This window comes from Cavia porcellus, unplaced genomic scaffold (genome assembly GCF_034190915.1).
Source record: "Cavia porcellus strain 051 isolate PalLab524CR breed Dunkin Hartley unplaced genomic scaffold, mCavPor4.1 scaffold_13, whole genome shotgun sequence".
In the NCBI taxonomy this organism is placed as follows: Eukaryota; Metazoa; Chordata; class Mammalia; order Rodentia; family Caviidae; genus Cavia; species Cavia porcellus.
Window position 1 is genome coordinate 36,172,293 of NW_026947496.1, and position 22,868 is coordinate 36,195,160.

The 22,868-nt window shown below is 42.1% G+C and overlaps 1 protein-coding gene and 1 long non-coding RNA gene across 7 annotated transcripts in view; one reads left to right on the forward strand and one right to left on the reverse strand.

Moving 5' to 3' along the window:
- Window positions 1-22,868, forward strand: part of Ryr2 (ryanodine receptor 2) — a 659,796-nt gene that overhangs the window by 19,567 nt on the left and 617,361 nt on the right. The window contains exon 1 of one of the 6 annotated variants that reach the window (XM_063260107.1): window positions 9,270-9,468. The exons of the other annotated variants lie outside the window; for them this stretch is intronic. Coding sequence (XP_063116177.1) covers window positions 9,421-9,468 — 48 coding nt within the window. The 5' untranslated portion in view covers window positions 9,270-9,420. Of the gene's footprint in view, window positions 1-9,269; window positions 9,469-22,868 lie in introns of those variants that run through there. 6 annotated transcript variants of the gene reach the window in all.
- On the reverse strand, window positions 4,270-8,965 carry LOC134478415 (uncharacterized). Its single transcript, XR_010051037.1, has 2 exons — window positions 8,743-8,965; window positions 4,270-5,036 (listed from the first exon to the last, which is right to left on the reverse strand). It is a non-coding gene; the product is annotated as an uncharacterized LOC134478415 (long non-coding RNA).

The window sequence follows — 22,868 nt, forward strand, 5'->3', positions numbered from 1 at the left end:
GGGGAACAAGGGAAAGAGCCTGTGTATGGTTTCCTAAATAATATGACTCGCTATTGATATTGTTGACTTTCAGTGCATAGAAATGAGGAGTAATTTTCTTCCAGCTAAAGATATCTTATGCCGAGCAGATTAAGGACGATGAGCAAATAATTAAAATGCATTAAAATTTATGCAAATTGAATTAGTAGAAACTGAAAAAGAAATGAAAACAAAGCCAAAGCAGAAACACTGAATATTTTTATATATACTGTATTAAGAACCAAATAGTAATTTCCATATATAGAAAAAGAAAAATATACAGTGAAAATGAATTAACTAAGCAAAACAGTTTCTCGGTGGAGCATAAATGGAAATGTTACAGACATCAAAGTGGGGCAGTCTGCTAGGAGAAGCAAAGACATATGAAAACTAACAGAAAAACTGAGAAAATAAAAGCAAAGTTCATCCCCTGTATTGCTCTCCCCACCTTGTTTTGACTGATTTTACTTTATTCTGTTTTGTTTGATAGTATCAAGTTTGAGGGTATAGGCAACTACTTTGAAGACAGTAAGAGTCACTATGGTACCCATTCTGGTTTGACTGTTATCATCTTTTGAAGTCCTGTAAGGTCTCCAATGTTTAGGTTTTATTGATTTTGTTCTGTACTGTTTTGTTTAATTCTATTATACTTGATGATATAAGCAACTCTTTTTAAGATAGCAAGAGGCATAATGGTAACCATTGTTGATCACCTGGTATTCTGTTTTTACATCATGTACTATGTCCATCCTTCTGTTCTGACTGTTTTGCTTTGTCACATTTGGTTTTTTTCTCTTCAAAAAAAAAGTAATAACAACTGTGGGAGTAATAAAACCCAAAATGTGTAATTGTTATTGTAAAAAAGAGAGGAAAGGAAAGTGATCTAAAGGATATAACTACATATATATTTAAGTGTGTAAGATAGAAAACCATATTACTAAGTTTTTGTTGTATCACTGAACAGAACTGTTTGCAATCTCACTGTTTGAATGTCCACTTTGTATGCTTTAATTTTGTAATTTGAACAACTATTTCTAAGATGACAATATGTAATCTATTAACTAGTGATTTCTTACTGTATATTTTTTCCTTGAAATTATGTATTACTTGTACCCTTTCACTGTTTTGTTTTCTCTTTAAATAAAAAAAGCAAAGTTCATGAAGGAAAATTGAAAAAGGCTAAATGCTTTGATCATGCGGCATATAAAAGAGTTTTTGTTAATAGATGTACATAGAAATCTGATTTTAAATGATAGCTAAGTGATTAAGATATTACAAAAGTCTACCTACTTACCTGTCCATCTTTCTGTCTATAGTGAAACAGTATCAATGATTTTATTATGGAAGTGCAAATTGAACCCAAAATATAGAAAACTTGGGAAAATCTGAGTCATATACATCATACTTTTGTTTATTAATCATTGTGAGTACTGTTCAGTGATTAGTTCCATTTTATTTTATTTTATTTTCCCCCATCCCCTGATTAGTTCCATATTAGAGAATTTGTGGGGGAAACATTTGGATAATAAAAAATATAATAAGTTTCACATTTATAGAAAGAATGACCCAGAAGTTTTCAGACTGATAAACTGTATCAAGGAAGAAGCCAGAGAATATAGTTGAGAAATCATCCCATGCATATTTTAATAAAAACGATGGCTCACACAGTGTGGTAGTACAAAGAGCACATCCCAGCAGGCTATGGCACCCCTTCCTCTAATGATGACAATTCAGCTAATTAAGAGGAAAGAGACATTAGCTATCGTGGTTTCACTGAGGGGTCTGAGATGTCCTGCCCAAGAAATACGTGACTGAGGATTGAGTAGTGCTAACTAACCAATTAAGAAAGAAATAAAACAAAATAGTAAGAAGAAATGAAGGACAGGAAGGTGCCTTAGAAATGGTGGCCAGCAGTGCTCTTGGACAGGACACTCAGCTAATGAATGAAGAACAGCCAGTTATGTGACAGTCTGAAGGAGAGTACTGCACACAGTCAGGGTCCTTGGCCTGTGTGCTGCACACAAAGAAAGGCAGGGCTGTGAGGTGCCTGAACAAAGGGACAACTGTAGGACAATGGCAGGGGAGGGAAGGACCCTGTAGGTGACTAAATAGCATGGCTTTCATTCAAGGGCAAAGGAATGAGGCACAAGATAAATGAGGCTGGAAGAATCTATTCTTCCAGTAGAAGAGGCTGCAGAGGTAGAACACAATTGTGTGTGTGTGTGTGTGTGTGTGTGTGTGTGTGTGTGTGTATGATCAGGAGCAACAAGATGTAGAAGCTGTTTATACTTGGGAACTGACCGTGGATTCTTGTGGGGAAGCGAGGGCAAAGCAGAGTCCCAGGCTTTGGTTGATCAGCTTTGCTCTACTAACTGCAATGGGGAAGACTCAGTATTGAAACCTGGGAAGAGATTTGGGACTAGGCATTCTGCCTGAATATTTGACTTGCCTCCTTTCCATTCATCTGATAGAAAGGAGGATGTGATTCTGGGGTGTAAGGGCAGAAGGTGGCACTGAGATACAGTGGTTAGAAGTCACGGTGTAGCAGTGATATTTGGTCATCTCCTTTGGGTCTTCAAAGTTTGTGGGTGAGGTAGCAACTTATAAATAAAGATGGATGATGCGAAGCCCTCTCTTAGCCTTTCCAAGGTACACTATCTTATATCTGCAGAGGAAAGATTCAAAGTCAGTTTCTAGCACCTTCTCTGCAGGTCCTACCTATGGCTTCTAAAATTTCTCTTTGTAATGTGGGAGTATTTCCCACCAATTTTGTTGGTTTGGCCTCTTGTAACTAAGCTGAAACTGAGATAAGAAAATGCCGATCTCACCATCATTACACTTTAATTCCTAGCTCCCTAAACTTGATATGACCCCTGCCTCCGAGGGACAGTCTGTATGTAATGCCTTGGCCCATCTCAGTTCCTGTGGATATTCCTGGGATAATACCACCCTTTCACTGCTCCTCATGGCTCATCTCTGAGCTTTCTCCCTCCACTAAAGTCAATCCTATGACTTTTCACCACAAAGACAACAGGTCTTCCCAGACCCACTGTTCTCGAAACTATGGATAACACCTTCTTATCATTCAGCTTGCAGGTCATTTGTTCCCATGTCCCTAATCAGCCTGTACTACACCTCCTTACTCTGTGTGCTTGTCCTGGCGCTCAGACTTCTGCACTGCCATCCTCTGTGAGCTCTAGAAATATGGGTGATCACCACCCTGCTCTCTCCTGAGAAACAAAGACCTGCCATAACCTGTCCTTGACCCCTGATTCACCCTATTTACTGAGATAAATAGAGCTGGATGTATTGGAACAAATATTCCTAGTAGTACAGATGCCAGCTTTGCATACATCAAAACTATCTATGCATTGCTAATTACAGCTCTCTGTGCCTGGTATGACTACAAAATTTCTTTTCCCTTTGCCCTTTACCCTCTGCTATGATCTCCACTCATTTTCCGGATGGATTAAAAACAAAACAAAACAAAACAAACAAACCCCATGAGCTTTGGGAGATGAGGTCTTTTGTTCCAGAGAGAACACTGGGTCATCCCAGAGCTTCTCAATGGCAGAACATTTTCTCTTTGTCTTTCTTTTGCATCCATGTGCCATATTTCCAGTTAGACCGATACCCTTAGCAGGAGTTTTGGTATGGGAGTGTTAGGGTTCCTGTTCATCCTGTCTCCCAGAAGCGAGCACAGAGCAGGCAGTGGTAATGCTGACTACATGGCTAAATGGATGGACGAATGGGTTGAACATCAACTGGAGAGCTTACTGGGTGGTCTGTCCTGTCTTTGCCTTCAGATGTCTTAGTGCAGAGTTTATATTTTGGGGAAGATACTGGTTTAGGCAACCTCCTTCTGCATGGTCAAATTCACCTCACATTGTTGGTGGGAAAGCATAGAAGAATGCCTATTCTTGCATCCTAAAGGCTGCAAAATCATGTTGATCTTTTCTCAAAGTCACCTGCTTTAGTTCTTCACCTTTAGAAAACTCACCATGACCATAACAATTTAAAAAACATATTTCTTGTATCATATTTCTTGTATATTGTATCTTGTAACATATTTCTTGTGTATTTCTTGTATCATAGCACCATTGCTCACTCCATGACCAGAAAAATCCTATAGAAGTCAGTGTCAATGTGTCCTGGATTTTTGCCTCTTCCAGAGAGGAAATATTAGTGGCACTCAGTATTAGTGACTTGATGTAGTCAGGGGTTGTGCAGAAAACAATTAGAGTCAGGACATGGAGTTTATAATATTGTTTTATGATGGTCACTGGGAGATAACACAAGAAAATGCAGGAAATCTATCCACAACAGCAGAGACAGAATATTTAGCCAAGGGCCTGAATCCCACAGCAGTATCCCACATGAGTCCAGATGAAGACCAGAGCTCATGACAATGCTTCCCATGAGTCCAACTAGAGCTCCAGAGCTCACAAAAGGACTCACGCCAGTCTCTTTTATGGATCCGTGCCAGGAAGGCCCAAAGGTCAGCGGTAGAAGCTAGGAAGTCTATGCCAGCAGGGTGAAGGAGCTGTGCTGGTAGGTTGAGGGTTCTACGCTAGAGCCAAAAAGTCACCCTCACAACAAAGACCAGGGCTGTCCTGAAAAGCACCACAGCCATCCTCAGCAACATCAAGGCCCCAAGTTCCTGTGATGATAAGCACAGTTGGGTATGTGTCAGGAAGCCAGTGTGACAAGTTCATCCTGAAGACCAAGCGGCGCACATCTTCCCCTCCGGAGCCAGGAAGCAATGCTCGATGTGAGGACCAGAGCTTCTCCAAGAGAATGAACGGCTCAAACAGCAGCTCATAGGAGAACCCACAATGCCTCAACCCCTCAATGTACCTTAATGCCTAGCTTCTCCTTCTCCACGTCTCTATTTATGCTGGCAACTTTCCTCAGGTGGGACATCTACACTCAGCACCATGCTGATGTAATCCAGCTGGCATTAAGTTGATCAGCAGTTTTTAATACACAACGTGGCTCTCATGGTAAATCAAGAAGATCTAGAGTAAGATATAACTTTGTGGTTAAAAGAATAAAAATCCAGTACAACATATGTAGGGGATATCTAATTTATGGACATCTGATTAGACTGGGAGATAAAGACAGAAGACACTTGTTAAGTTCCATAAATGTTTTAGACTTTTGAGGAATATCTAAAGTTTTTCCATGTGGGCATTAAGAAGATGCAAGTTTGATCACATGGCATGTGTCTCTTTTCTGCAGCAATTGAAGACATTGTCAAGACCATTCTCTTAACTATAAACTTACGTACCTATATCACAGAAAAGACATCCACAGTGGGCTCTCTACCTTATGTTATCTGTGGGTTCTACATTTGTGAATTCAAAGAAGTGTAGATAAAAAATATTTGAAAAAATATCACCTGTACTAAATATGTACAGGTTTTTTTGGTCACTATTTTCTGAACAACATAACAACTATTTACACAGTGCTTATATTGTGGTAGGTATCACAAGTAATCTAGAGATGATTCTGTTATCTGCAGAATGTCCTCAATCCAACTTCCAATTCAAGCCATGAAAAACCAGAATCTCCTAAAAATACACACTGTGAAGGAAGGCAGAAGCTGAATTTTATTTCTCAATTCACAGAGATCCTTGTTTCTTTCCAGAAATTAGTTGGCATTTCAAGAGCTAGTAGGACCCAGGTTTGGGCAGAAGCTAGAGACAGGGGCTGGCAGTCATTTAAAGTCCTAGACTTGGGTTTTCCATTCTTGGATCAGGGTGGGCCAGTAGCACAAAATAATAGTAAAGTTCACTGCCTGGAGTCCTCAGACCCCTGCCTCACCACTCAGAAGCTGGGTAGTTAAGCTATATAACTACTGTAAGCTTCGGTTCTATCTAGCTAAAATGGTGACATTGGCTATGTGTGGAGACACATTCCTCCAGGAGGCTGAGGCAAGAAGATCACAGGCGTGAGCCCAGGCTGAGAAATTCAGTAACTTAATGACACATTGTCTCAAAATAAAAAATAAAAGGTGGGCCATGGATGTAGCTCAGAGTTAAACTCAATCCCCAATAAAAAGGCATTATTATGAAAATGAAAACAAACAAAAAATAAATTGATCAGAGTATCGCAAATGCTCACTCAGTGAGACCCCCAATGTCATTGTCATCATCATCATCTTTAATGTCATTCCTGGCCCATGCTGTGATGTTGACTCAGAGATTCAGGCCATATCAACCAAGGACCAGCTTGTAATCTCCCCAAGGAAATCCTGGTGATTTTTTTTTCCAGGGGATATATTGGAGTTACATTTTATAGTACATGTGATAAAGACGTGACTATTGTGGAAATAGTCTAAAGCCTTGGTTTGTTGCTCTCTGAAGTGAAATGAGGATAAAATACATGAAATGTTCCTTAGATATTTAAAATCTGGTCACCTAGGAATGGGCCAAATCTCAGGATGTTAGGGCTTCTCCGATCCCGTCCTTTTGGGATTGAAGAGTGAACCCTGGGCCTTCAGTCACATGAGCTGCAGCCCCATCCCTTTTCTTATATTTTATTTTGAGGCAAGGTCTTGCTAAATTGCTAACAAATCATAATGAAACTTTCAAAAGTTAAAATGTTTTCTAGCTTTCATTGAATTTTTTTTTTTTTTGTAAAAAATCATCTTAAGGAAATAAGAAGTCATCTTGCCCTTCCTGTGAGCCAGTGGCAATCATGGGCAGAGAAGAGAGAACCCAGAAGTGAACCCACTCTTTTTGTGAACTGGCAGCAGCCAGATGGGCTAGGAAGAGAGCCAAGAAGTCAATGCACTCTTCCTGTGAGTCAGCTGGTGTGCAGGCTGGGAGACAAGAAGAGCCTCTTCTGCCAGCAGATTTGGAGGAGCATAGGCTGGGATGATAGCAACTGATGTACAAAAACAATTGAACGCTTGTATTGACTGACGGACTTTGCAGGCCTAAAGCCTGTAGTTTAAGTATCTGTTTAGAGGGTAACATTATGCAATGCAGCAACTATGGGGGATTTCCTTCTGTTTTGCTTTTGAAATCCAATATTGTTCCCACTGTTTTGTTCTTTTTTATTGTTTTGTTTTATTCCCTTCAAAATAAAAAAATCATGTTAAGTTTTATAATTATGAAATATATCAATATTTTAGGGTACAAAATAATACACATCCCTATAACCAGTATTAAATCACTTGCTGTATTTGCTTTAATTATTCTCTAAACAATAAATATTATTTATCTTTCTCAAGCATGTTTTCATACTTGTCTTCCAGATTAGAGATCTAGAAATCTCATACATTTTTGAATTTTAAAGTCCACATAAATCATATGCTTTATAAACATCTTCTCTATTTGCTTTTGAAGACTTTGTTGAGTGAAAAATAATTATTGAGTGCCTGGGTCCTTTAGCATTATTTCATTTATATTGAGAGAATCAAAGACATACTACATACAATTCTTGCCAGAAAATTTTATAACTTAGGTAAAAATACTGAAATGAAAAAATAAGAATTTTAATATCTTACCTAACATATAGATAGAATGGGGATAATTCCCAACCATATAGAACTTGTTTTAGGTAAGAAATTGTGCATGGTTCTAAATAAAATACTTGAAAAGATCAATTTGATATGTTCTAAGTTTAGAAGATCAAATTTTTTGGCATTAAATTATAAGCCAATTCCAGAAAATAGTCAACCCATATTGACAATTTTTACTTTATCTTCTGCGAGCTCATTCAGGGACTCCTATGATTAAAACTTCTGATAAATAATAATTTAAGATTTGGGTAATCACCATGGATACAAGAATATGTTAAGTTTTTAGGTAAGATTACTGGTACACTTCTGTAACATGAGGCAGAACATTATTAGTTCCACCACAGGGGGAGACTATTTTTAGATTTTTTTTTTTTTTTTTTTGTACCGGGGATCAAACTCACGACCTAGCACTTGCCAGCCAGGTGCTTATGCTGCTGAGCTAAATCCCTGGCCCCTAGATATGTTCTTTATGATATTCTTTCACTTAGAAATACACAAACACTAGTGTACTTACACTAGTAAGTACAAAGTTGGTGAAGGCTGGAAATAAAAGTAAGCTGCATCAAAACTTGTAAATTTTGTGACAAGTAAGATGCAGAATGTGAAACGTAAGTAAACTGATGCAAAAGTATTTACAGTTTCTGCTTTATAGAGCAGGCGTTTGTAAATTTTACTTTGTACAAACTTAAATTTTTAAGCAACAATTTTGAAAGAATTGTGGACTAGGAACAAGGGAGATGTGCTTTCTTTTCCAAATTGTCGCAGACCCAGCATTTCCAAAGTGATAGCTGTTTGTGAAGAGAGGATTTGGTGGACTATTGCATGAAGGATTTTGAGAACTAGATGGTGTTTGTGGTGAAATGCTGGACTTGCTTCTCCCTGAGAGCGTAGAAGATGCCACCATCTGAATTTACAGCCAGCCAGGGATTCAAATTCATAGATATTATCCCATACTTTACTACAATTCCTTGTTAAATTAGACTATCAAACCGCGGCTCTGTTGTACCATATTTTCTGACATAAATGCTCATTCTATATCTATTGGAGGAATTTGTTAATGTTCTGTGCGCCAAAACCACGCAAATCGTTGGATTACCTGTGAAAAGCATGGTGCCCTATACCTAAATATTAAACAATACCCAACTTGATCGTGAATCAAGGGACCCAAGTGTAAAACATCATGTGTTGGGTACCTCTAACTTGGAGTTTACCCATGCCGAGCACCCCGGAGGGAAATGGGTCTTCGTGCCATTCAAAGTGTCGTGGAAGCCGGTGAGGAGCATCTTATCCCGGTGCAGGAGGAAAGAGTGCGGGTTCTCAGGGGCTCTGGGTCAGAAAGGGCAGGTTGATGGCCCAGGCCCCCTTCTGGGCTCCGGTGAAAGGCTCTGCGCCCTCCGAGCGCACGCCGAGCCCGATTCCAGGCTCCGCCAGTAAGTGGCGCTGGGCCCCGCCGACGCCGGGCTGCGGATCACCTGCAGCGGCTGGCCCGCGAGCTCCGCCCCGCGCCGCCCGCCCCCGCCCGCCCCCGCCCGCCTCGGCCGCCGCACTAGCCGGCTCCGCGGGCTCCACGGGCTCCGCGCACACGCTCCGAGGAGCCGGGCGAGCGCGCAGCCGGCTGCGCTGCGGGGCCCCTTCCCTGAGCGCCCGGCGGCCCGGCCGCCCTCCTCCCGCACAGTGCAGCGCACGGAGGCCCCGCGCTTCGGCCGCCCCCGCGCTGCCTCTTCTGCTCTGCGGGCGGGGACCGAGGGGCGCTTGGCACCTGCAGCGCGGGCCCCTGTGGCCCCCGGCTCCGGGCAGCGGCCCGAGCAGGCGAAGGAGCGGACGGCGCGCGGGGCGGCCGCCGGGCTCCGCAGGGCTCGGAGCGCGGAGCCATGGCCGATGGGGGCGAAGGCGAGGACGAGATCCAGTTCCTTCGAACTGTAAGCGCCGCGCCGCGCCGCGCCGCGTGCTCTCCCCGGGGAAGGGGCGCCGGGGCTTCCGCTAGCCAGGTCCCCGAAGAGGGGCGGCGGGGCGGCGCAGGTGCCCCTCGGGCTGCGGGAGGGCTGGCGTCACCAAGTGTGTGCAGGTGTGCGTGTTGGGCCGAGCGCGTGTCTGTGCACGCGTGTGGACAGCCGGGGACAGAGCGTGGAGAGCTGACGGGAAGCGCCCAGGCTCGGACTTGGAGTATCCGGCACCCGCGCCTGGCAGCTGTGGGAATAGGGGCGACAGGGGCAGCTGATCTGGCGGGGCACAGACCTTTGGGGTTGCCAGGGAAGAAGACATAGCAGGGTGGCACTCGAGGCGCAGGGGACGTGAGGACTCGGGCTGTCGCCGGGAATACCGTTGCCACGCTGTCCCTTGGGCTTTGGGACCCGTGCGCTGTCACGGAACGGAGATAGCAAGATCGTACTTGGCTGGTGTAGCAGCGGCCAGCCAGGTTGAGGGTGCAGGATGCTGCCCTGAGATAGCCCTAAGTCGGCTGCTGCGAAGGGTGTGGGGAGGTTGCCTCTGTGGTGCCCGCGGTTGCCGGGACTGGTGCCAGGGGGTGTTGTGACCGCTTGGAGAGTGTGGAGGCTTGGGAAGTGTGTGTGTGTGTGTGTGTGTGTGTGTGTGTGTGTGTGTGTGTGTGTAGGTGGGTATCATGAACATGTCGTTTTCTAAATGCTGGCTTATTGAGTGCAGCAAAGTGCGTGCCTACATGCGTGCGTGTATGTGTATGTGCGAGCGCGTGTGTGTGTGCAAGGCCAGAGTGGTTGCCCGGAATTTCCACACCGGGTGGCAGACAGGGAAAGGTTGGCTCCACTCTAATACAATTTTTTTTCTCCTTAAGTACCTCTTGGCGCTGCTCTTCCTCGCTCTGATTTGTTGAAACACTGCGGATACTCCCAGACCGAGGCATTGCTCACCTCCAAGCAGGGGCTGAGAGCCTCGGGACCCAAAAAGCACTCTAACTTCGTGTTCCCAATAACCCACTTAGCCTTTTCAGCGTCCTTTCAGTCCTTCTTAGCTTCAGCTCTCCTTTCCAAATGTTATTCCCTTAATGGATTCTCCTGGACCCCCACGGAGGACTGCAGTCTCTGCTGTTACCCTTCCCAGCAGTGCAAAAAATCCCACTGCCCAGTTATTACGATTCCTTGTATAATCTCGGGAAATCCTAGAGATGGTTGCATTGCTAAACTACTAACCAGATGGCAACTTTTAGGTGTGAAATGGTTTTGATGCTACATTTTGATAAAATTTGCACAGAACATTATAAAAGGCCATTTTTTCTTTTGCTTTTCCTCATCTGGGGGGAAGGACCTCATTTGTGCACTAAAAGGGCTGGGAGGAGCCTTTGGAAAGGGAAAATTCAGGGCATCCATGAAATGTGGAGTGGTCTGACATGGCTGCATGTCTGCACCGCTGTTTGTACTGTTGGAGGTACTGTTGCCCAGGACCTGCTGTTAAGAACAGTTTCTCTAATACCTGGCTCTTGGGGAATATTTTAAACCTTAAGCCTTCTAGTAATACAGTTTGTGATTTTTCTTAGAGGAAAATTGTTGTTTTTAAAAAAATAATTCAAAGCCATATTTGACTTTTTTCTCAAAACTACGACGTTTTTTTTTCAGGCGGATTAAATGTTTATTCGTCATGCGATTTTTAAATTAGAGTTTTATCAAGCAACATAGGGTTAAAATTAGCTAGGAAATTTTGGATGGTTTCATGCACTCAGGAGCTTCCTGCGGGCTTAAATGTTAAGCTGAGCTCATGGAGGTGCTGCTATCAGAATGCTTAATGGAACTGTTCTGGTGATGTGGTTTTGTACATATAAAGCAATGGTACCTCGGTGCTGCTCGACAGCTGCCTGTCAGCTGGTGCAACACCTTTGATAAGTGGGTCTTGGGTATGATCTGGCAGCCCTGCACTGGAATTTTTCCTTTAATAAAAGGTCTGTAAGTAGTTGTGCTGATGATAAATGACCTTGAAGGGAAGGTAGCACTGTGGTGTGGGAAGAAGGGGAATTTCTTTTTTTACTAGCATTAATATCTGAAAGAAAAAAATGGGTCTTTTCCCAACATTTTGCCATTTTAAAATGGAAATTTTCAAATGCTGTGCTAGCGCTTGTGTCTACTGCCTTGAATCCTTTCCATTTTGTTGTCTTAACCTGAGAATGTTGACGGTTTGGAAATGTTAGTAGGATTAGTAAGAGAGAGCATGTCGTTCCTACGTTAAATTCTTCGTTTTTTCCCCTCTGAGGCATTTATTTCTTTGTGATACAGAATCTTGTCAATATGAGTTACTTCATCTTTTTTTTAAAAGAAAGTATTCCAAGGAATATTCAGATCGTACATTTGATAAAATAGTTGTCTGAAAACTTCTGATAGTACCTGATGAAGTTGTTGTGCATAGAAAGCATGATCAAATAGTCATTACAACGCCCTAATTGTGAAGTTGTTCTGGTTTGAGTACCCTAATGATTATCTCAAGCAGATCCTGTCTGTCGAGTTTGTATTCAGCAGTCCAGCACATTGAGGCATCTTTGTGGCTACTGTCCACAGCTTTTTCTTTTTCTACAAGAGGTCTGAGGTCATTGTTAAGGGGAGTGGAGGTTACATTTTTAATAGATTGAAAATGAAGTCTTAATATGTGAGTTTTTGTCACTTTTTAGCTTATACTTCCCTCTCCCACCTCCTATCATTAATCTGGTACTTGTGAGCCTCCCAACATTCCTTCCCACCAGTTGTGGAGATGAACAATCTGCTTCTATTCAGTGACTTCCCCGTGGTCTGGTTATCTTTAGAGAGGTTGAGAATATGTTCTGTAAACTCTGAGATAGGCTGGGACTTTTAACTAGAGGAATCCTATCATAAAATAAACCCTCAGCTCCTGATGTATTTCTTCACTGTCATATCCCATATATCCGTGATTTGAAAGACATGATTTATTTTATTTTAAAGTTTCTAATTTGTAAACATCAACATGGCAACAAACTGTACCTCGATATTTTAAAATGTGAGTCTTTTTAGCTACACTTGTCTTTATTTCAAGCAATCTCTTGGATTTCATAGAACGTGGATACCTCTAATGTTTAAGAAAACTATGATGTCAAGGGCTGATTTTTTTTTTCCTGAGTACTTTTTCTTTAAATTTGCGTATGCACAGTTGAAGTACCCTTGGGTTCTATTGTGTCATATGGTCTTATATTTATGTGCAGATGGAGACTTAAAACAGTCTTGGCATAGAAATGATTCTGTTAGGAATGCTTACAGCCTTCCTCTGGCCTTCCTTCATAGAGGAACTGTTTCACTATAGATTTCTTCTCAGTTCTTGTACATCTTGATTCACAATGACAAGAACCAGCTTAGAACGTATTCACCAATTCATAGCAGTAATAATAAAGTGTTGATGCTAATGTCTGACACTCTGTAGGGTAGGTTGAAATACTTGGTCCTCGCTTGTGAGAGGAACAATGGCTCAGCTGTGCAGAACTAGGACTGAAATGCGAATCTCAGGCCAGCAGTGTCCTTTGCGGGGGAGAAAGGCTGCTCAGGGATGTGTTAGGTTTACAGCAAACAGTGCCCCCAATTTTCTCAGCTGTGAGAGTGTCATCCAGTTCAAAGGAGAGAGTGAGTGAGTGGTGGAGATTTATACCTTTTGCTCCTTTGTTAATGAAGTCATGCCACTTAGAGCTTTAGATAGATGTGCGTGGCGGTATTTTGTCAAGGAACTCCATGCCCTCTCCCCCAAGGCTTATGTCACCAGATTTTTTTACTTAGAAGTTAGTGTGTACACATTGGCAGGAAGAGCAGAACCTAAAACACTATGGCACTAATTTATTTGCCATTCACTTGTATTCGTACTTTGTCTCTAGATAAGTGTTTTTATGAAGGCTGGATTACCTGAGGAAGGATTCCAGAAGCATGGGCCACTGTGGGGAGTGTTGTGGGGAGAGGAAGGAATGATAAGGCTCAGATTTGTCTCCTGAAACTCTACCACTGTGGGCATTTTATTAGTTCAGAAAAATATTTGTTGAGCACCTTTTGTGCGCATAGCATAGTTTTGAGTGTTGAGGAGGCATTCCAAGTAAGTAGAAAAAAGGTTTATAATTATAATGCACAGAAAAGACTTGGAAGCTGGCCTGGTACAGTTAGGAGGAAAAATGCATACCCAATCTCTAGTACAAGAGTAGGAAGAAACCTTTAGGAAATGTTCCCCAGTCTTGCAGATAAGAGAAACTCACACTCCAGTTAGTGCATAGAATAATGCAAAGTGTATGAAAATCGCTGAAGCATTGCCAAAAAATGTAATGCATCAGCACAGTGTTCTTTCTAGACCAGGTTTAAACCCAAGTGTAACATTTTATCCTTACCTTGACCTTCAAAGTGTACCTGTCTGTGACATCTCCCTTTTCCTTCCAACCACTGAAAAGATTTCTTTTCTTCTTTTTTAAGGGTGGCCCCTCATATACCCGGAATGCTGGTCAGTATGCATGCTTCATGTGTTTAAAATGTTTAAAAAAAATCTGTTTCTTTATCTGATTCTTCTGATTTATCTTGAAGCACAGTAATTGTTCCCATCTTAAAATGTCTTTTTTTTTTTGCCCAGGTGCTTTATTTAGCTGCTCAGTTCCTCCAAACGTAGTCTCTACCCACTGCTTGTCTCCCTCTGTAACTCCCTCCCCCTGTAACTACCTGCCTTTTCCTTTTGTTAAAACCACATTCAGCTCCTCCTTGCTGTATCTCAGTGTTGCTCTCCTCTGTTCCCATAGGCTCCACCTCAACATTCAGAAACATGGTGATCCTTCTACTCTGGTTATGGAGACAACATTCTGGGCTGTTTTTACACATTCCTGGGCACTTTTTTTTTTTGGTAGGGGGAGTTAATTTACTTCCTTTTGCTCCAGCTCGGTTATCAACCCTGAAGATTCCATTTTATTTTCTCTTCTATCTATTATTTTGCTTCCATGAACTTGTCTGTGTCACAAAGTCTGGATCTTTTGGATAATGGAGTTTGGAAAGACTTCATGACTTTATCCGGCTTTGAGAGGTAGAGATGGAATCTGTTTGACATGGGTATTAATCTCCTCCTGAAGGCCACGACCTCTTTTTACCATCACCTTGAATGCTAGCATTTTAATACATTAATTAGTGGGATCAGGTAGGAGATAAATATTGACCAGAGTATGATAGTTCTTGTTCCAGTTCTTGTTGTTCAACGTCCCCAGTTAGGCAGCCTACCCTGAATGCTTCTGCTGTTTTAATGAAGAGCTCAGATTCCTGACATACCCAGTCTCCATGTTCCATAGAATCTGCTTGGATCTTGTCACTCAGTTCTCATTTTCTTTCTCTATCTTTTGAGTTTTCTTAGCCAATTCTGTACATTTTGTCATTTATCAAATGCTCCAGAGGAACAAAGGAGGACCGTGTTGGAATGTTAGTTTCCTGTGATACTTAGCACACTGTTAGCTACCAGGATAGGTTTAAGAGAACTCTTCTGGAAAATAGATCAGGATGTGGAACTCGGAGCCCCAGTTAAGTGTGAAGATCACTTGATTGTATTTTAATAGAGGTAGAAAGCTAAGAATCTGTTATGTGGGAAGGCGACAAAGATTGTGGAAGTGAGATTTCTCTTACAGGCAGAAGCGGAAGGTTGGTAGGTCAAATTCTGAGATGAGGACAAGAGGCAGGTAGGACATGAGAGGCGCCATTTTGAGAGTGGCTGGGCCATAGGCAAACCTGTGCCATCTCAGTGTTTAGGGCAAATAATGTTTGTGTGCCTTTTTGATTTTGCCTGGGATCTTCTGACCTGAAATACATGTCAGTTCTAAGGAATAACCCCCTTTCTGGGATGGGCTTAGCCAGGAGGCCAGAGTTGTTTTATATAATTCCATGCCTGCTGGCATTGGTAATTTTATGTCTTGTAGGTTCATTTTATATATGGTGTACTATATCTGCTCTGACTATTCACATAAAATTTTCTTACAAAATCCTAACAGAATTCTTCAGAAGTTGGGAGAGATTAAATCACTAGATCAGAGTTTGCAGATTCAAGTGGTACAGCTATGGTTTTGGACTGCTGGCTGGCGCTAGAATTCTTACTCGGCCCTGAAAAAGGCATAGGCTGTTAGAGATAAACATATTTTAAAATGAGAGGGAGATGGGGCTCTGCTAGTCTCTTTAGAAACATCTTTTATGATACTAAATGTGAATTTCTTAAACTACCAGCACCTTGTGGGATACCTGAACCCAGTGTTTAATGCTTGTGGAATTGAATTAAATCTGTGAGACAGGGTTTGAACAACAGATATAGAATAGGGCAGAAGTCTGTAAAGTTTACTCTATTGCTTTAATTGGCTACATGAACTAGCATATGCTTTGTTCATAGCAGTATGCCAGGCCTCTAGGAAGTGCCCTGGAGGCAGAAGAGGATGTGTGAGATGTGATCAAAAATATAGTGAACACTTAATTTGAAAAAATTATTACAGTAAAACATACATTGACATTGATCCCTTCAAAATACTCCCCCTATTTCTAACATACTCACCTCATTATTCTTGTTACTCTCCAAAGCAGTTTCTGGAGTCCTTTTTTGTGAGTGCCTTTAGCTGTTCTTTTGTGGCTGCCTCGAAGTCCTTATTGATTGAGAACATTTACCTTTCATAGTCATTTTAACTGTGGCAAAGAGCCAGAAGTCACATGGTGCTACATCCAGTGAGTAAGGTGGATGAGGACACACTGTAATGTTTTTATGAACCTGCTTTTCCATTGGATGACACTCAGCAGAAGCATTCATCATATTTTTGATCACATTTTGTAAAGGCACTCAGGAAGAAGGACTTCTGTACCTGCTTCAGAAAATGGCAAGAACAATGGGCTAAGTGTGCTTGAAGTGACGGGGATTACTTTGGGGAGATTAGTAGCAGTGTGTCTTTTACTGTACTAATTTTTAAAGCTTAAACATTCACCGTGCTTTTCAGTTAGAGTTGAGGTGCGGAAACAGTGGGAGCTTATGGGGAGGTTGGAAACGGTGAGCTCAGGTGCTCTGTGTCATTCAGACAGAACAAAGGTGAGGCAGTGACAAAGGTGGCTGTGACATGGCTCCCAGACTCCACCTCTGCCTGGTAGAGCCAATGGTGTAAGAGCAGATTCCTTGCACATGAAATGTGGAAATAACCTAAAGCAACACTAGAATGTGGAATGACAGGGAAGGCAGGCATTATAGTGTCAGCAAAATGCCACGTCTCTCTCTGAAAGAGTTCCATAATTCCTTGCCTTGAGTTCCTGAAAATTTTAATTCATTTTGAGCACAGTTGGAATTTGGGGAGTGGGCTAAGAGAGGAAAACACATTGTAAAATATTAAAAAATCTAGATGCTATAGGTCAGCAGCACACTCCCTGCATGGCAAATTTGAGTTCATGAGTTTGATTCTCAGTACCAAATCGATCAGTCAATCAATCAATCAAAAAACACAGATGCTATTTTAAAGAACTATCTTTCAGGGGCATGCAGTGGTAATCAGGGAGACACAGTGTCTTTCTGCCTTTCAGGGTAGAGCAACAGCATTTTGCAGAATGACTGGGGCACTTGATGGTCCTGGACATGTTTGACATGATGTGTCTCTAAGAACAACGCCTGTATTAGGAATTATGGTCAGCTCACACCTGGCTTGTGGGGTCCCTGAGTAATCAGGAGAGCATTTCATCTGGAGTCAAGATGAATTGCAAGATGCCATGAAATGTCTGCTTGGTGACCGTCAAGGAGCCTCAAGTGTCCAGTTTACTTCAATCCCTTTTTGGCAGTGAAGGAGTGTCATCTCTATGACATCTCCTGGGTATTATTTTTGTCAGCATTCTGCCTGTCAGAGAACTGTGTTGCCCAGGATAACCTGCAAAATCTGCCCACTTGGAGTCCTCTGTCCATCAAAGGGGACACATACATAAGTGAAGGAAAGAGAAGGTTGTCACCCCTCCTGTTCCAGTATCTTGTCTCTTCATGGGGCTGAGTCTGGAGTGTTTGTGGACTGCCTACTGTGTATAGTACATCTTGCTGAGTTCTGGGGCTCAAACCGATCTAGCCTGCTCCTTCATTCTGAGACTTTGTTCTGTCTCTGGAAGGGGGGATGCAGAAGGGAGATACTAAAAGGGGGAATGATAGCAAAGAGGGAGAAACACGCAGCCCATGAATGTGGTCATCCAAGCAAGGCTTCCTGGTGGTGGTGGTTCTGACAGTTAAGAATGTTCAGACTGAAGAGAAACTCGGGCATCTTGGTCCAACACCTTGACATTACAGTGGAAGGAAATGAAAGGACGAGTGTGTTGTCCACATTCATTCAGCTCAGACAGGACTGCCATAATTCACTGGGTTCCTGGAACAATTCATTTAATCTGTAAAGCAGTTAATTGCATTTAGACAGATCAGGAAACTGAGTTGCAAAGAGGTAAGATACTTGTTCAAGGACAATTTATGAGTAAAGGATGTTGCTGGCCAACTGGAGTCTAGCAGATGCCAAAGCCCTTTCCTTCTTCCCTTTGTCTCTTCCTCTGTCAAGAAAAACTCAAAAGATTGTGAATTGAATAAGAAAAAAGGAATTACTGCTTTTTCCTTCCTCATTCATCCTGGGGGATTATCTCTGCCTTTTATTTGTCCTTGGGACAATTTGCACCTCTGTGAAGTTGCAGTAATGGTTTTGGAGCCTCCCATTTTTGCCGATGGAAAGTGTGTGTGTGGCTGGTGGGGTGAATGGCTGCTTTGGGCAGTTCCCCAGTGTCCAGCACCTCCTCCCAGCATTCCTTTAGGCTCATGGAGTCTCCTTTGAACCTCAGCATGCTAGTTCTTTTGTTAAGGAATTAAAATCTTTGCCACGTGTTCATTTGCTATTCGAATCATGTATTTACTTTTTTATAAAAATATTTTCTTTTACTTCATTGACATTCCTCCTAAAGTTGGGATGGTTGGGATTTTGATGAATTTGGGCAGGAAGGGTAGAAAGGAGGACATGAGGGGAGGCTGTGCGTTCCTGCTGATTCCCTGTCCCCTGGGAGACTTCATTCTTCATGGCTGGGCTTTGTGACCAGCAAGCTCCTGCTTTCTGAGTGCTGGGGACGTTATATCCTCCCCTGGAGCCTCATGAGGGCGAGCGAGGGGTCTTTCTTACTGCTGGTCACTACTTGTCCCACTGTCTGTGTGGGGTCTGATGCAGCCCACTCCTTGGCACATGATGCTTTCCTTAGACTCTTTGAAGTTAATCCCTGGAGAGTGCTGTTCTTTGCACTCAGGCAGGAAGTTCATAGGGACACACTGGGGGAAAGAGATGACAGGAGAGTGTGAGCCGTGGCATTCCTGGAAGATGGGGTACTTGGAGAGCAGGATCAGGGGTTTGTACTTAATTCATAAGCAAGAGGGGCCTTTGGAGTCTCTTTCCTCCCCTTTTTTCCCTGTCACATGAGAGAAATGGGTCAGAGCTGTCCATTAAGAAGATTAATGTGGCAGCGATTTATAAGATAAATTGGGATATAGAGTAACTGGAGAGAGACAGGAGCTAAGAAACCTATTCGGAGAGTCACCACAGAGTTGGTACAAGATACTTCAGGCTCATGTTGGCTGGCAGTACAAAAAATGGGAAGGGGACACCATAAAAGGGTTTACAGGATTGGCAACTGATTAGACTGTAACAAGAGGAAAAAGATAAAGGTAGCTCAGGAGACTTGGTGATGGCATATTTTATAAATCAGGAGGAAGGGAAAATTTTAGGGAATGGCAGTGGGGCTTGTTTGGAATTGATTGGGAAGTATGTCGTGGATTTATTTGTGTTTCTGTGAAAAGATAGGTTGAGGTACCAATTTCTCATTATCTGGAAAGGATCTTTACAGAGGTAATCAGGTTAAAGAGAGATCATTAAAGTTGTCCTGTGATCTTACACAACTGCTGCCCTTGTAATAAGAGCAGATGAGGACACAGACACAGAGGAAACAAGCTGTGAAGACCCACAGGAAGAACCCCTGTGAAGGTTAAAGCCCCGCAGCTACAGGCTCAGGAACTCCAGTGACTCCTGATGCTAGGCAGGGCAAGAAACAGATTCTCCTTTAGCTTCAGGAGAAACAAGCCCCGTCAGTGACACGTTCATCTTGGCTTTCAAGCCCATGGAACTGTGAGGCCATGAATGTCTGCTGTGAAACTGTCTTGATTGTGGAGCTTTGTTACAGCAGCTGTGGAAAGGTGGGCCCACAAAGGCAGACAGGGCACCATTGGTGGGATAGTCAAGCCATGAAAATGGCTGACTCAAGAAGGAGCTTGCAGAGGCTCAGAAGTAAAGGTGGTGAGGAAGTTGACTCCTGAGACTGATGTGGCCGTCACAAGTTTACTGGAGTTCTCTGAGAGGAAGGTGGAAGTAGATGACAAATCTCAGGAGACAGTGAGAGGGTGACACTAAGTGATAGTAGCAGACTTATACTCTTTTTACCACAGATGTAGAGGAAGACAGGAAGTGGAAACAGTGATCAAAGAAAGTGGTGTTAAGTAGCTTTCTATTATTCTAACAAATTCCTGAGGTAATGGCTTACAACGAGGAAGGCTTTAATTTGGCTCACATTTTCATAGTGCCTAGTCCAGGACCATTGGCCTTGTTGCTTTTGGGCCTGGGCAAAACTGCATAAGGGTGAAAGTGTGTGGTGGAGCAAATCTTCATGGCTCAGAAGGGACAGGGGAAGAGGAGGGGCTAGGGCCCCACTCTTTCCTTCTGGGGCACATTCTCAGTAACCTGACAGCTTCCCACTAGCCCCACCTCGTAAGGTTCTACCACCTCCTGGTAGTGTAGCACAGGCTGGGCCTAAACCTTTGACCCATGGGTCTTTGTGGGACACTGAAGATGCAGATGATAGCAGAAGTTAACTTTTGCTTTTTTTCCTTTCTCATGGGAAGACTGTAATGGGGTCATAAGCTGGGGGGGGGGTGATTACTGTGCTGGGTCTCAGGGATAGAAAAAGATAGAGACCTGGGCCCTGTTATACTGCACCATGCAGAAGCTGATACATTGCCTCTGGTTTTACAGATACTTAATTACTTGTTGCTTTACCTAATTTGGGAGCATACATATTTTCATTTGCCTTTGGTTTTGCTTTACATAATTTCATTTTCTGTTTGGTACCTTTTGGTAAGTAATTAAAATTGGAGCTCCATAAAGCTTTCTTGGTTCTAAGTTGGGCGTGTTTTGTTTGGATATTGCAGGATGTTGGTGATTAAATAATCTAGCTAGGCTTGAAAGCAAGCACATCTCATTAGGGTGAGTGGGAAAAGTTCATATTGCTACTGATTTTTTAAAAAAATGTAACTACTGACTCAAAAAGATTGTAGGATTTATGTGCAAGGGCTACTTAAAAACTACAGTACATGATTAAAATTTACAGTTATTACAGTAAAAGTTACATTGCTATTAATTCCCCTCAGAATACTCCTGTTTGGTTCGAACACACTTATCCCATCATTTTTGTCACTTTTTTCCTTTTCATATTAGTATGTGTTTGTTATACATAATTAATACCTTTACTTGGGGAATTGGTATATTCTTGCCATTTCCTGAAGCATTTCTGGGAATCTCTTTTGCGAGTGTCTTTACAAGGTGTGATCAAAAACATGGTGAATGCTGGTGCTGAATGCCATCCCACAGAAAGGTAAGCTTTTAAAAATCATTATGATGTAGGCTGGGGATTTAGCTCAGCAGCATAAGTGCCTGCCTGTCAAGTGTACAGTTGTGAGTTTGATCCCTAGTACCAAAAAAAAAAAATCATTATGATATATTCTGATCCACCTTAGTCATTAGATCTGACATTGTGTGTGTGTACCTTCCGGTCCTTCCTCTAAGTCAAAATGACCTTGAGAAGTAAATGTTTTGAATTGATTGAGGACATTTAGGCAACTTTCACAGTGCAACTAAAGACACACAAGATGACTTCCAGGACTGCTTCAGAAAGTGAGAAGAATGAAAGTGTGTGTGTGTGTGTGTGTGTGTGTGTGTGTGTGTGTGTGGAGGAGTATTTTGAGGGGGATTAATAACAATGTGTATTTTATTATAATAGATTAAAAAATTGAACATTCATTGTACTTGTTAAAACATGCCTTGTAGGTAATTACAAATAAGTTTTAAGGAAATGGTCAGTATAGGAATATATTTGAGTGATTTCCTCACAGGTCAGGTCAGGGGAAAATATTGCAACACCTTGGGAAACAAGATGATTCTGCTAATAGCAACTGCTTTTAGCTATCCTCCTACGATAAATGACTTGGCTTGCTAAACAAATTTCAGTGATTTTTTTTCAGAAAATTAAACAATTTTTATTTTCAGAGATATTTTTCATACCTTTTTTGTGTAATTGGCACTATATTGCAGTATGATTTATAGCTTACAAAGCACTTAGACTAAACAGTCAATGTGTCTAACACTTACATGTACAAATTTTACAGTGTGTTTATACTTAACACCAGTGATTTAAAAGTAAAAGCTTTCAACAAATGTCTACATTTAATAATAAAGCATGTATCCTAACCTCTTTAGTGCCTACCGCTGTCTCATAAAAGGAATCTGCCTTTGAGATAATTATTATTGTAGGATCTGTTTACAGCTAGCCAAACTACATGTGTACCATATACCAAAGATACCATTAAGACAAATGCCATCTTCTGTCCTTATCAAGTTAGATATCGTATCTAATTTGTCATACCACAGTATGTAGTGTATGTGCATATTGGTATATGTCAAATGCCAATCAAAGTTATATATCCTGTAATTTTTTAAAGAACTTTTTTCAACCAGTTATGTGCTGGGTACAGTACTCCTCACCCCCTTTATTTGTGTGCCTTCTGTGCCCAGGGCTGCCAATGCTTTGTCAGGCACGAAGAGGCCCTCACAGTGTGAAGACCAAAGGTTCTCTATTTCCACGTGCCAGCACTTTTCACCAAGCCACATTAGCCCTGATTTTGAAATTTTGAGTCAAAGTCTCGCTAAGTTCCCTGGGCTGGTCTCAAACTTGAGATCCTCCTGTCTCAGACTCTGCAGTAGCTGGGATTATGGGCCTAAATTATTTCCCCTTTCTGGGGGAAACTGATGTCCAGGGTTTGGAAGAGGGCATATACAGATGGCTTACTGGGGTATATAAATGAATGTTAAAGTGTTGGTGTCCATGATGTTACCATTGCTCTTGAGCATGAATGATAGAGAAAAACTAAAATCGGACCAAAACAGAGTCTTGAGAATTAATCAGGAAGACATATTTGCAGGTCTTGCCAGAGAGAAAAAATGAGTAATGGCATCCTTTTTGGCTTGTTCTTCATGATGCTGGGAGTTAAGACCTCAGCATAATTTAGCTGT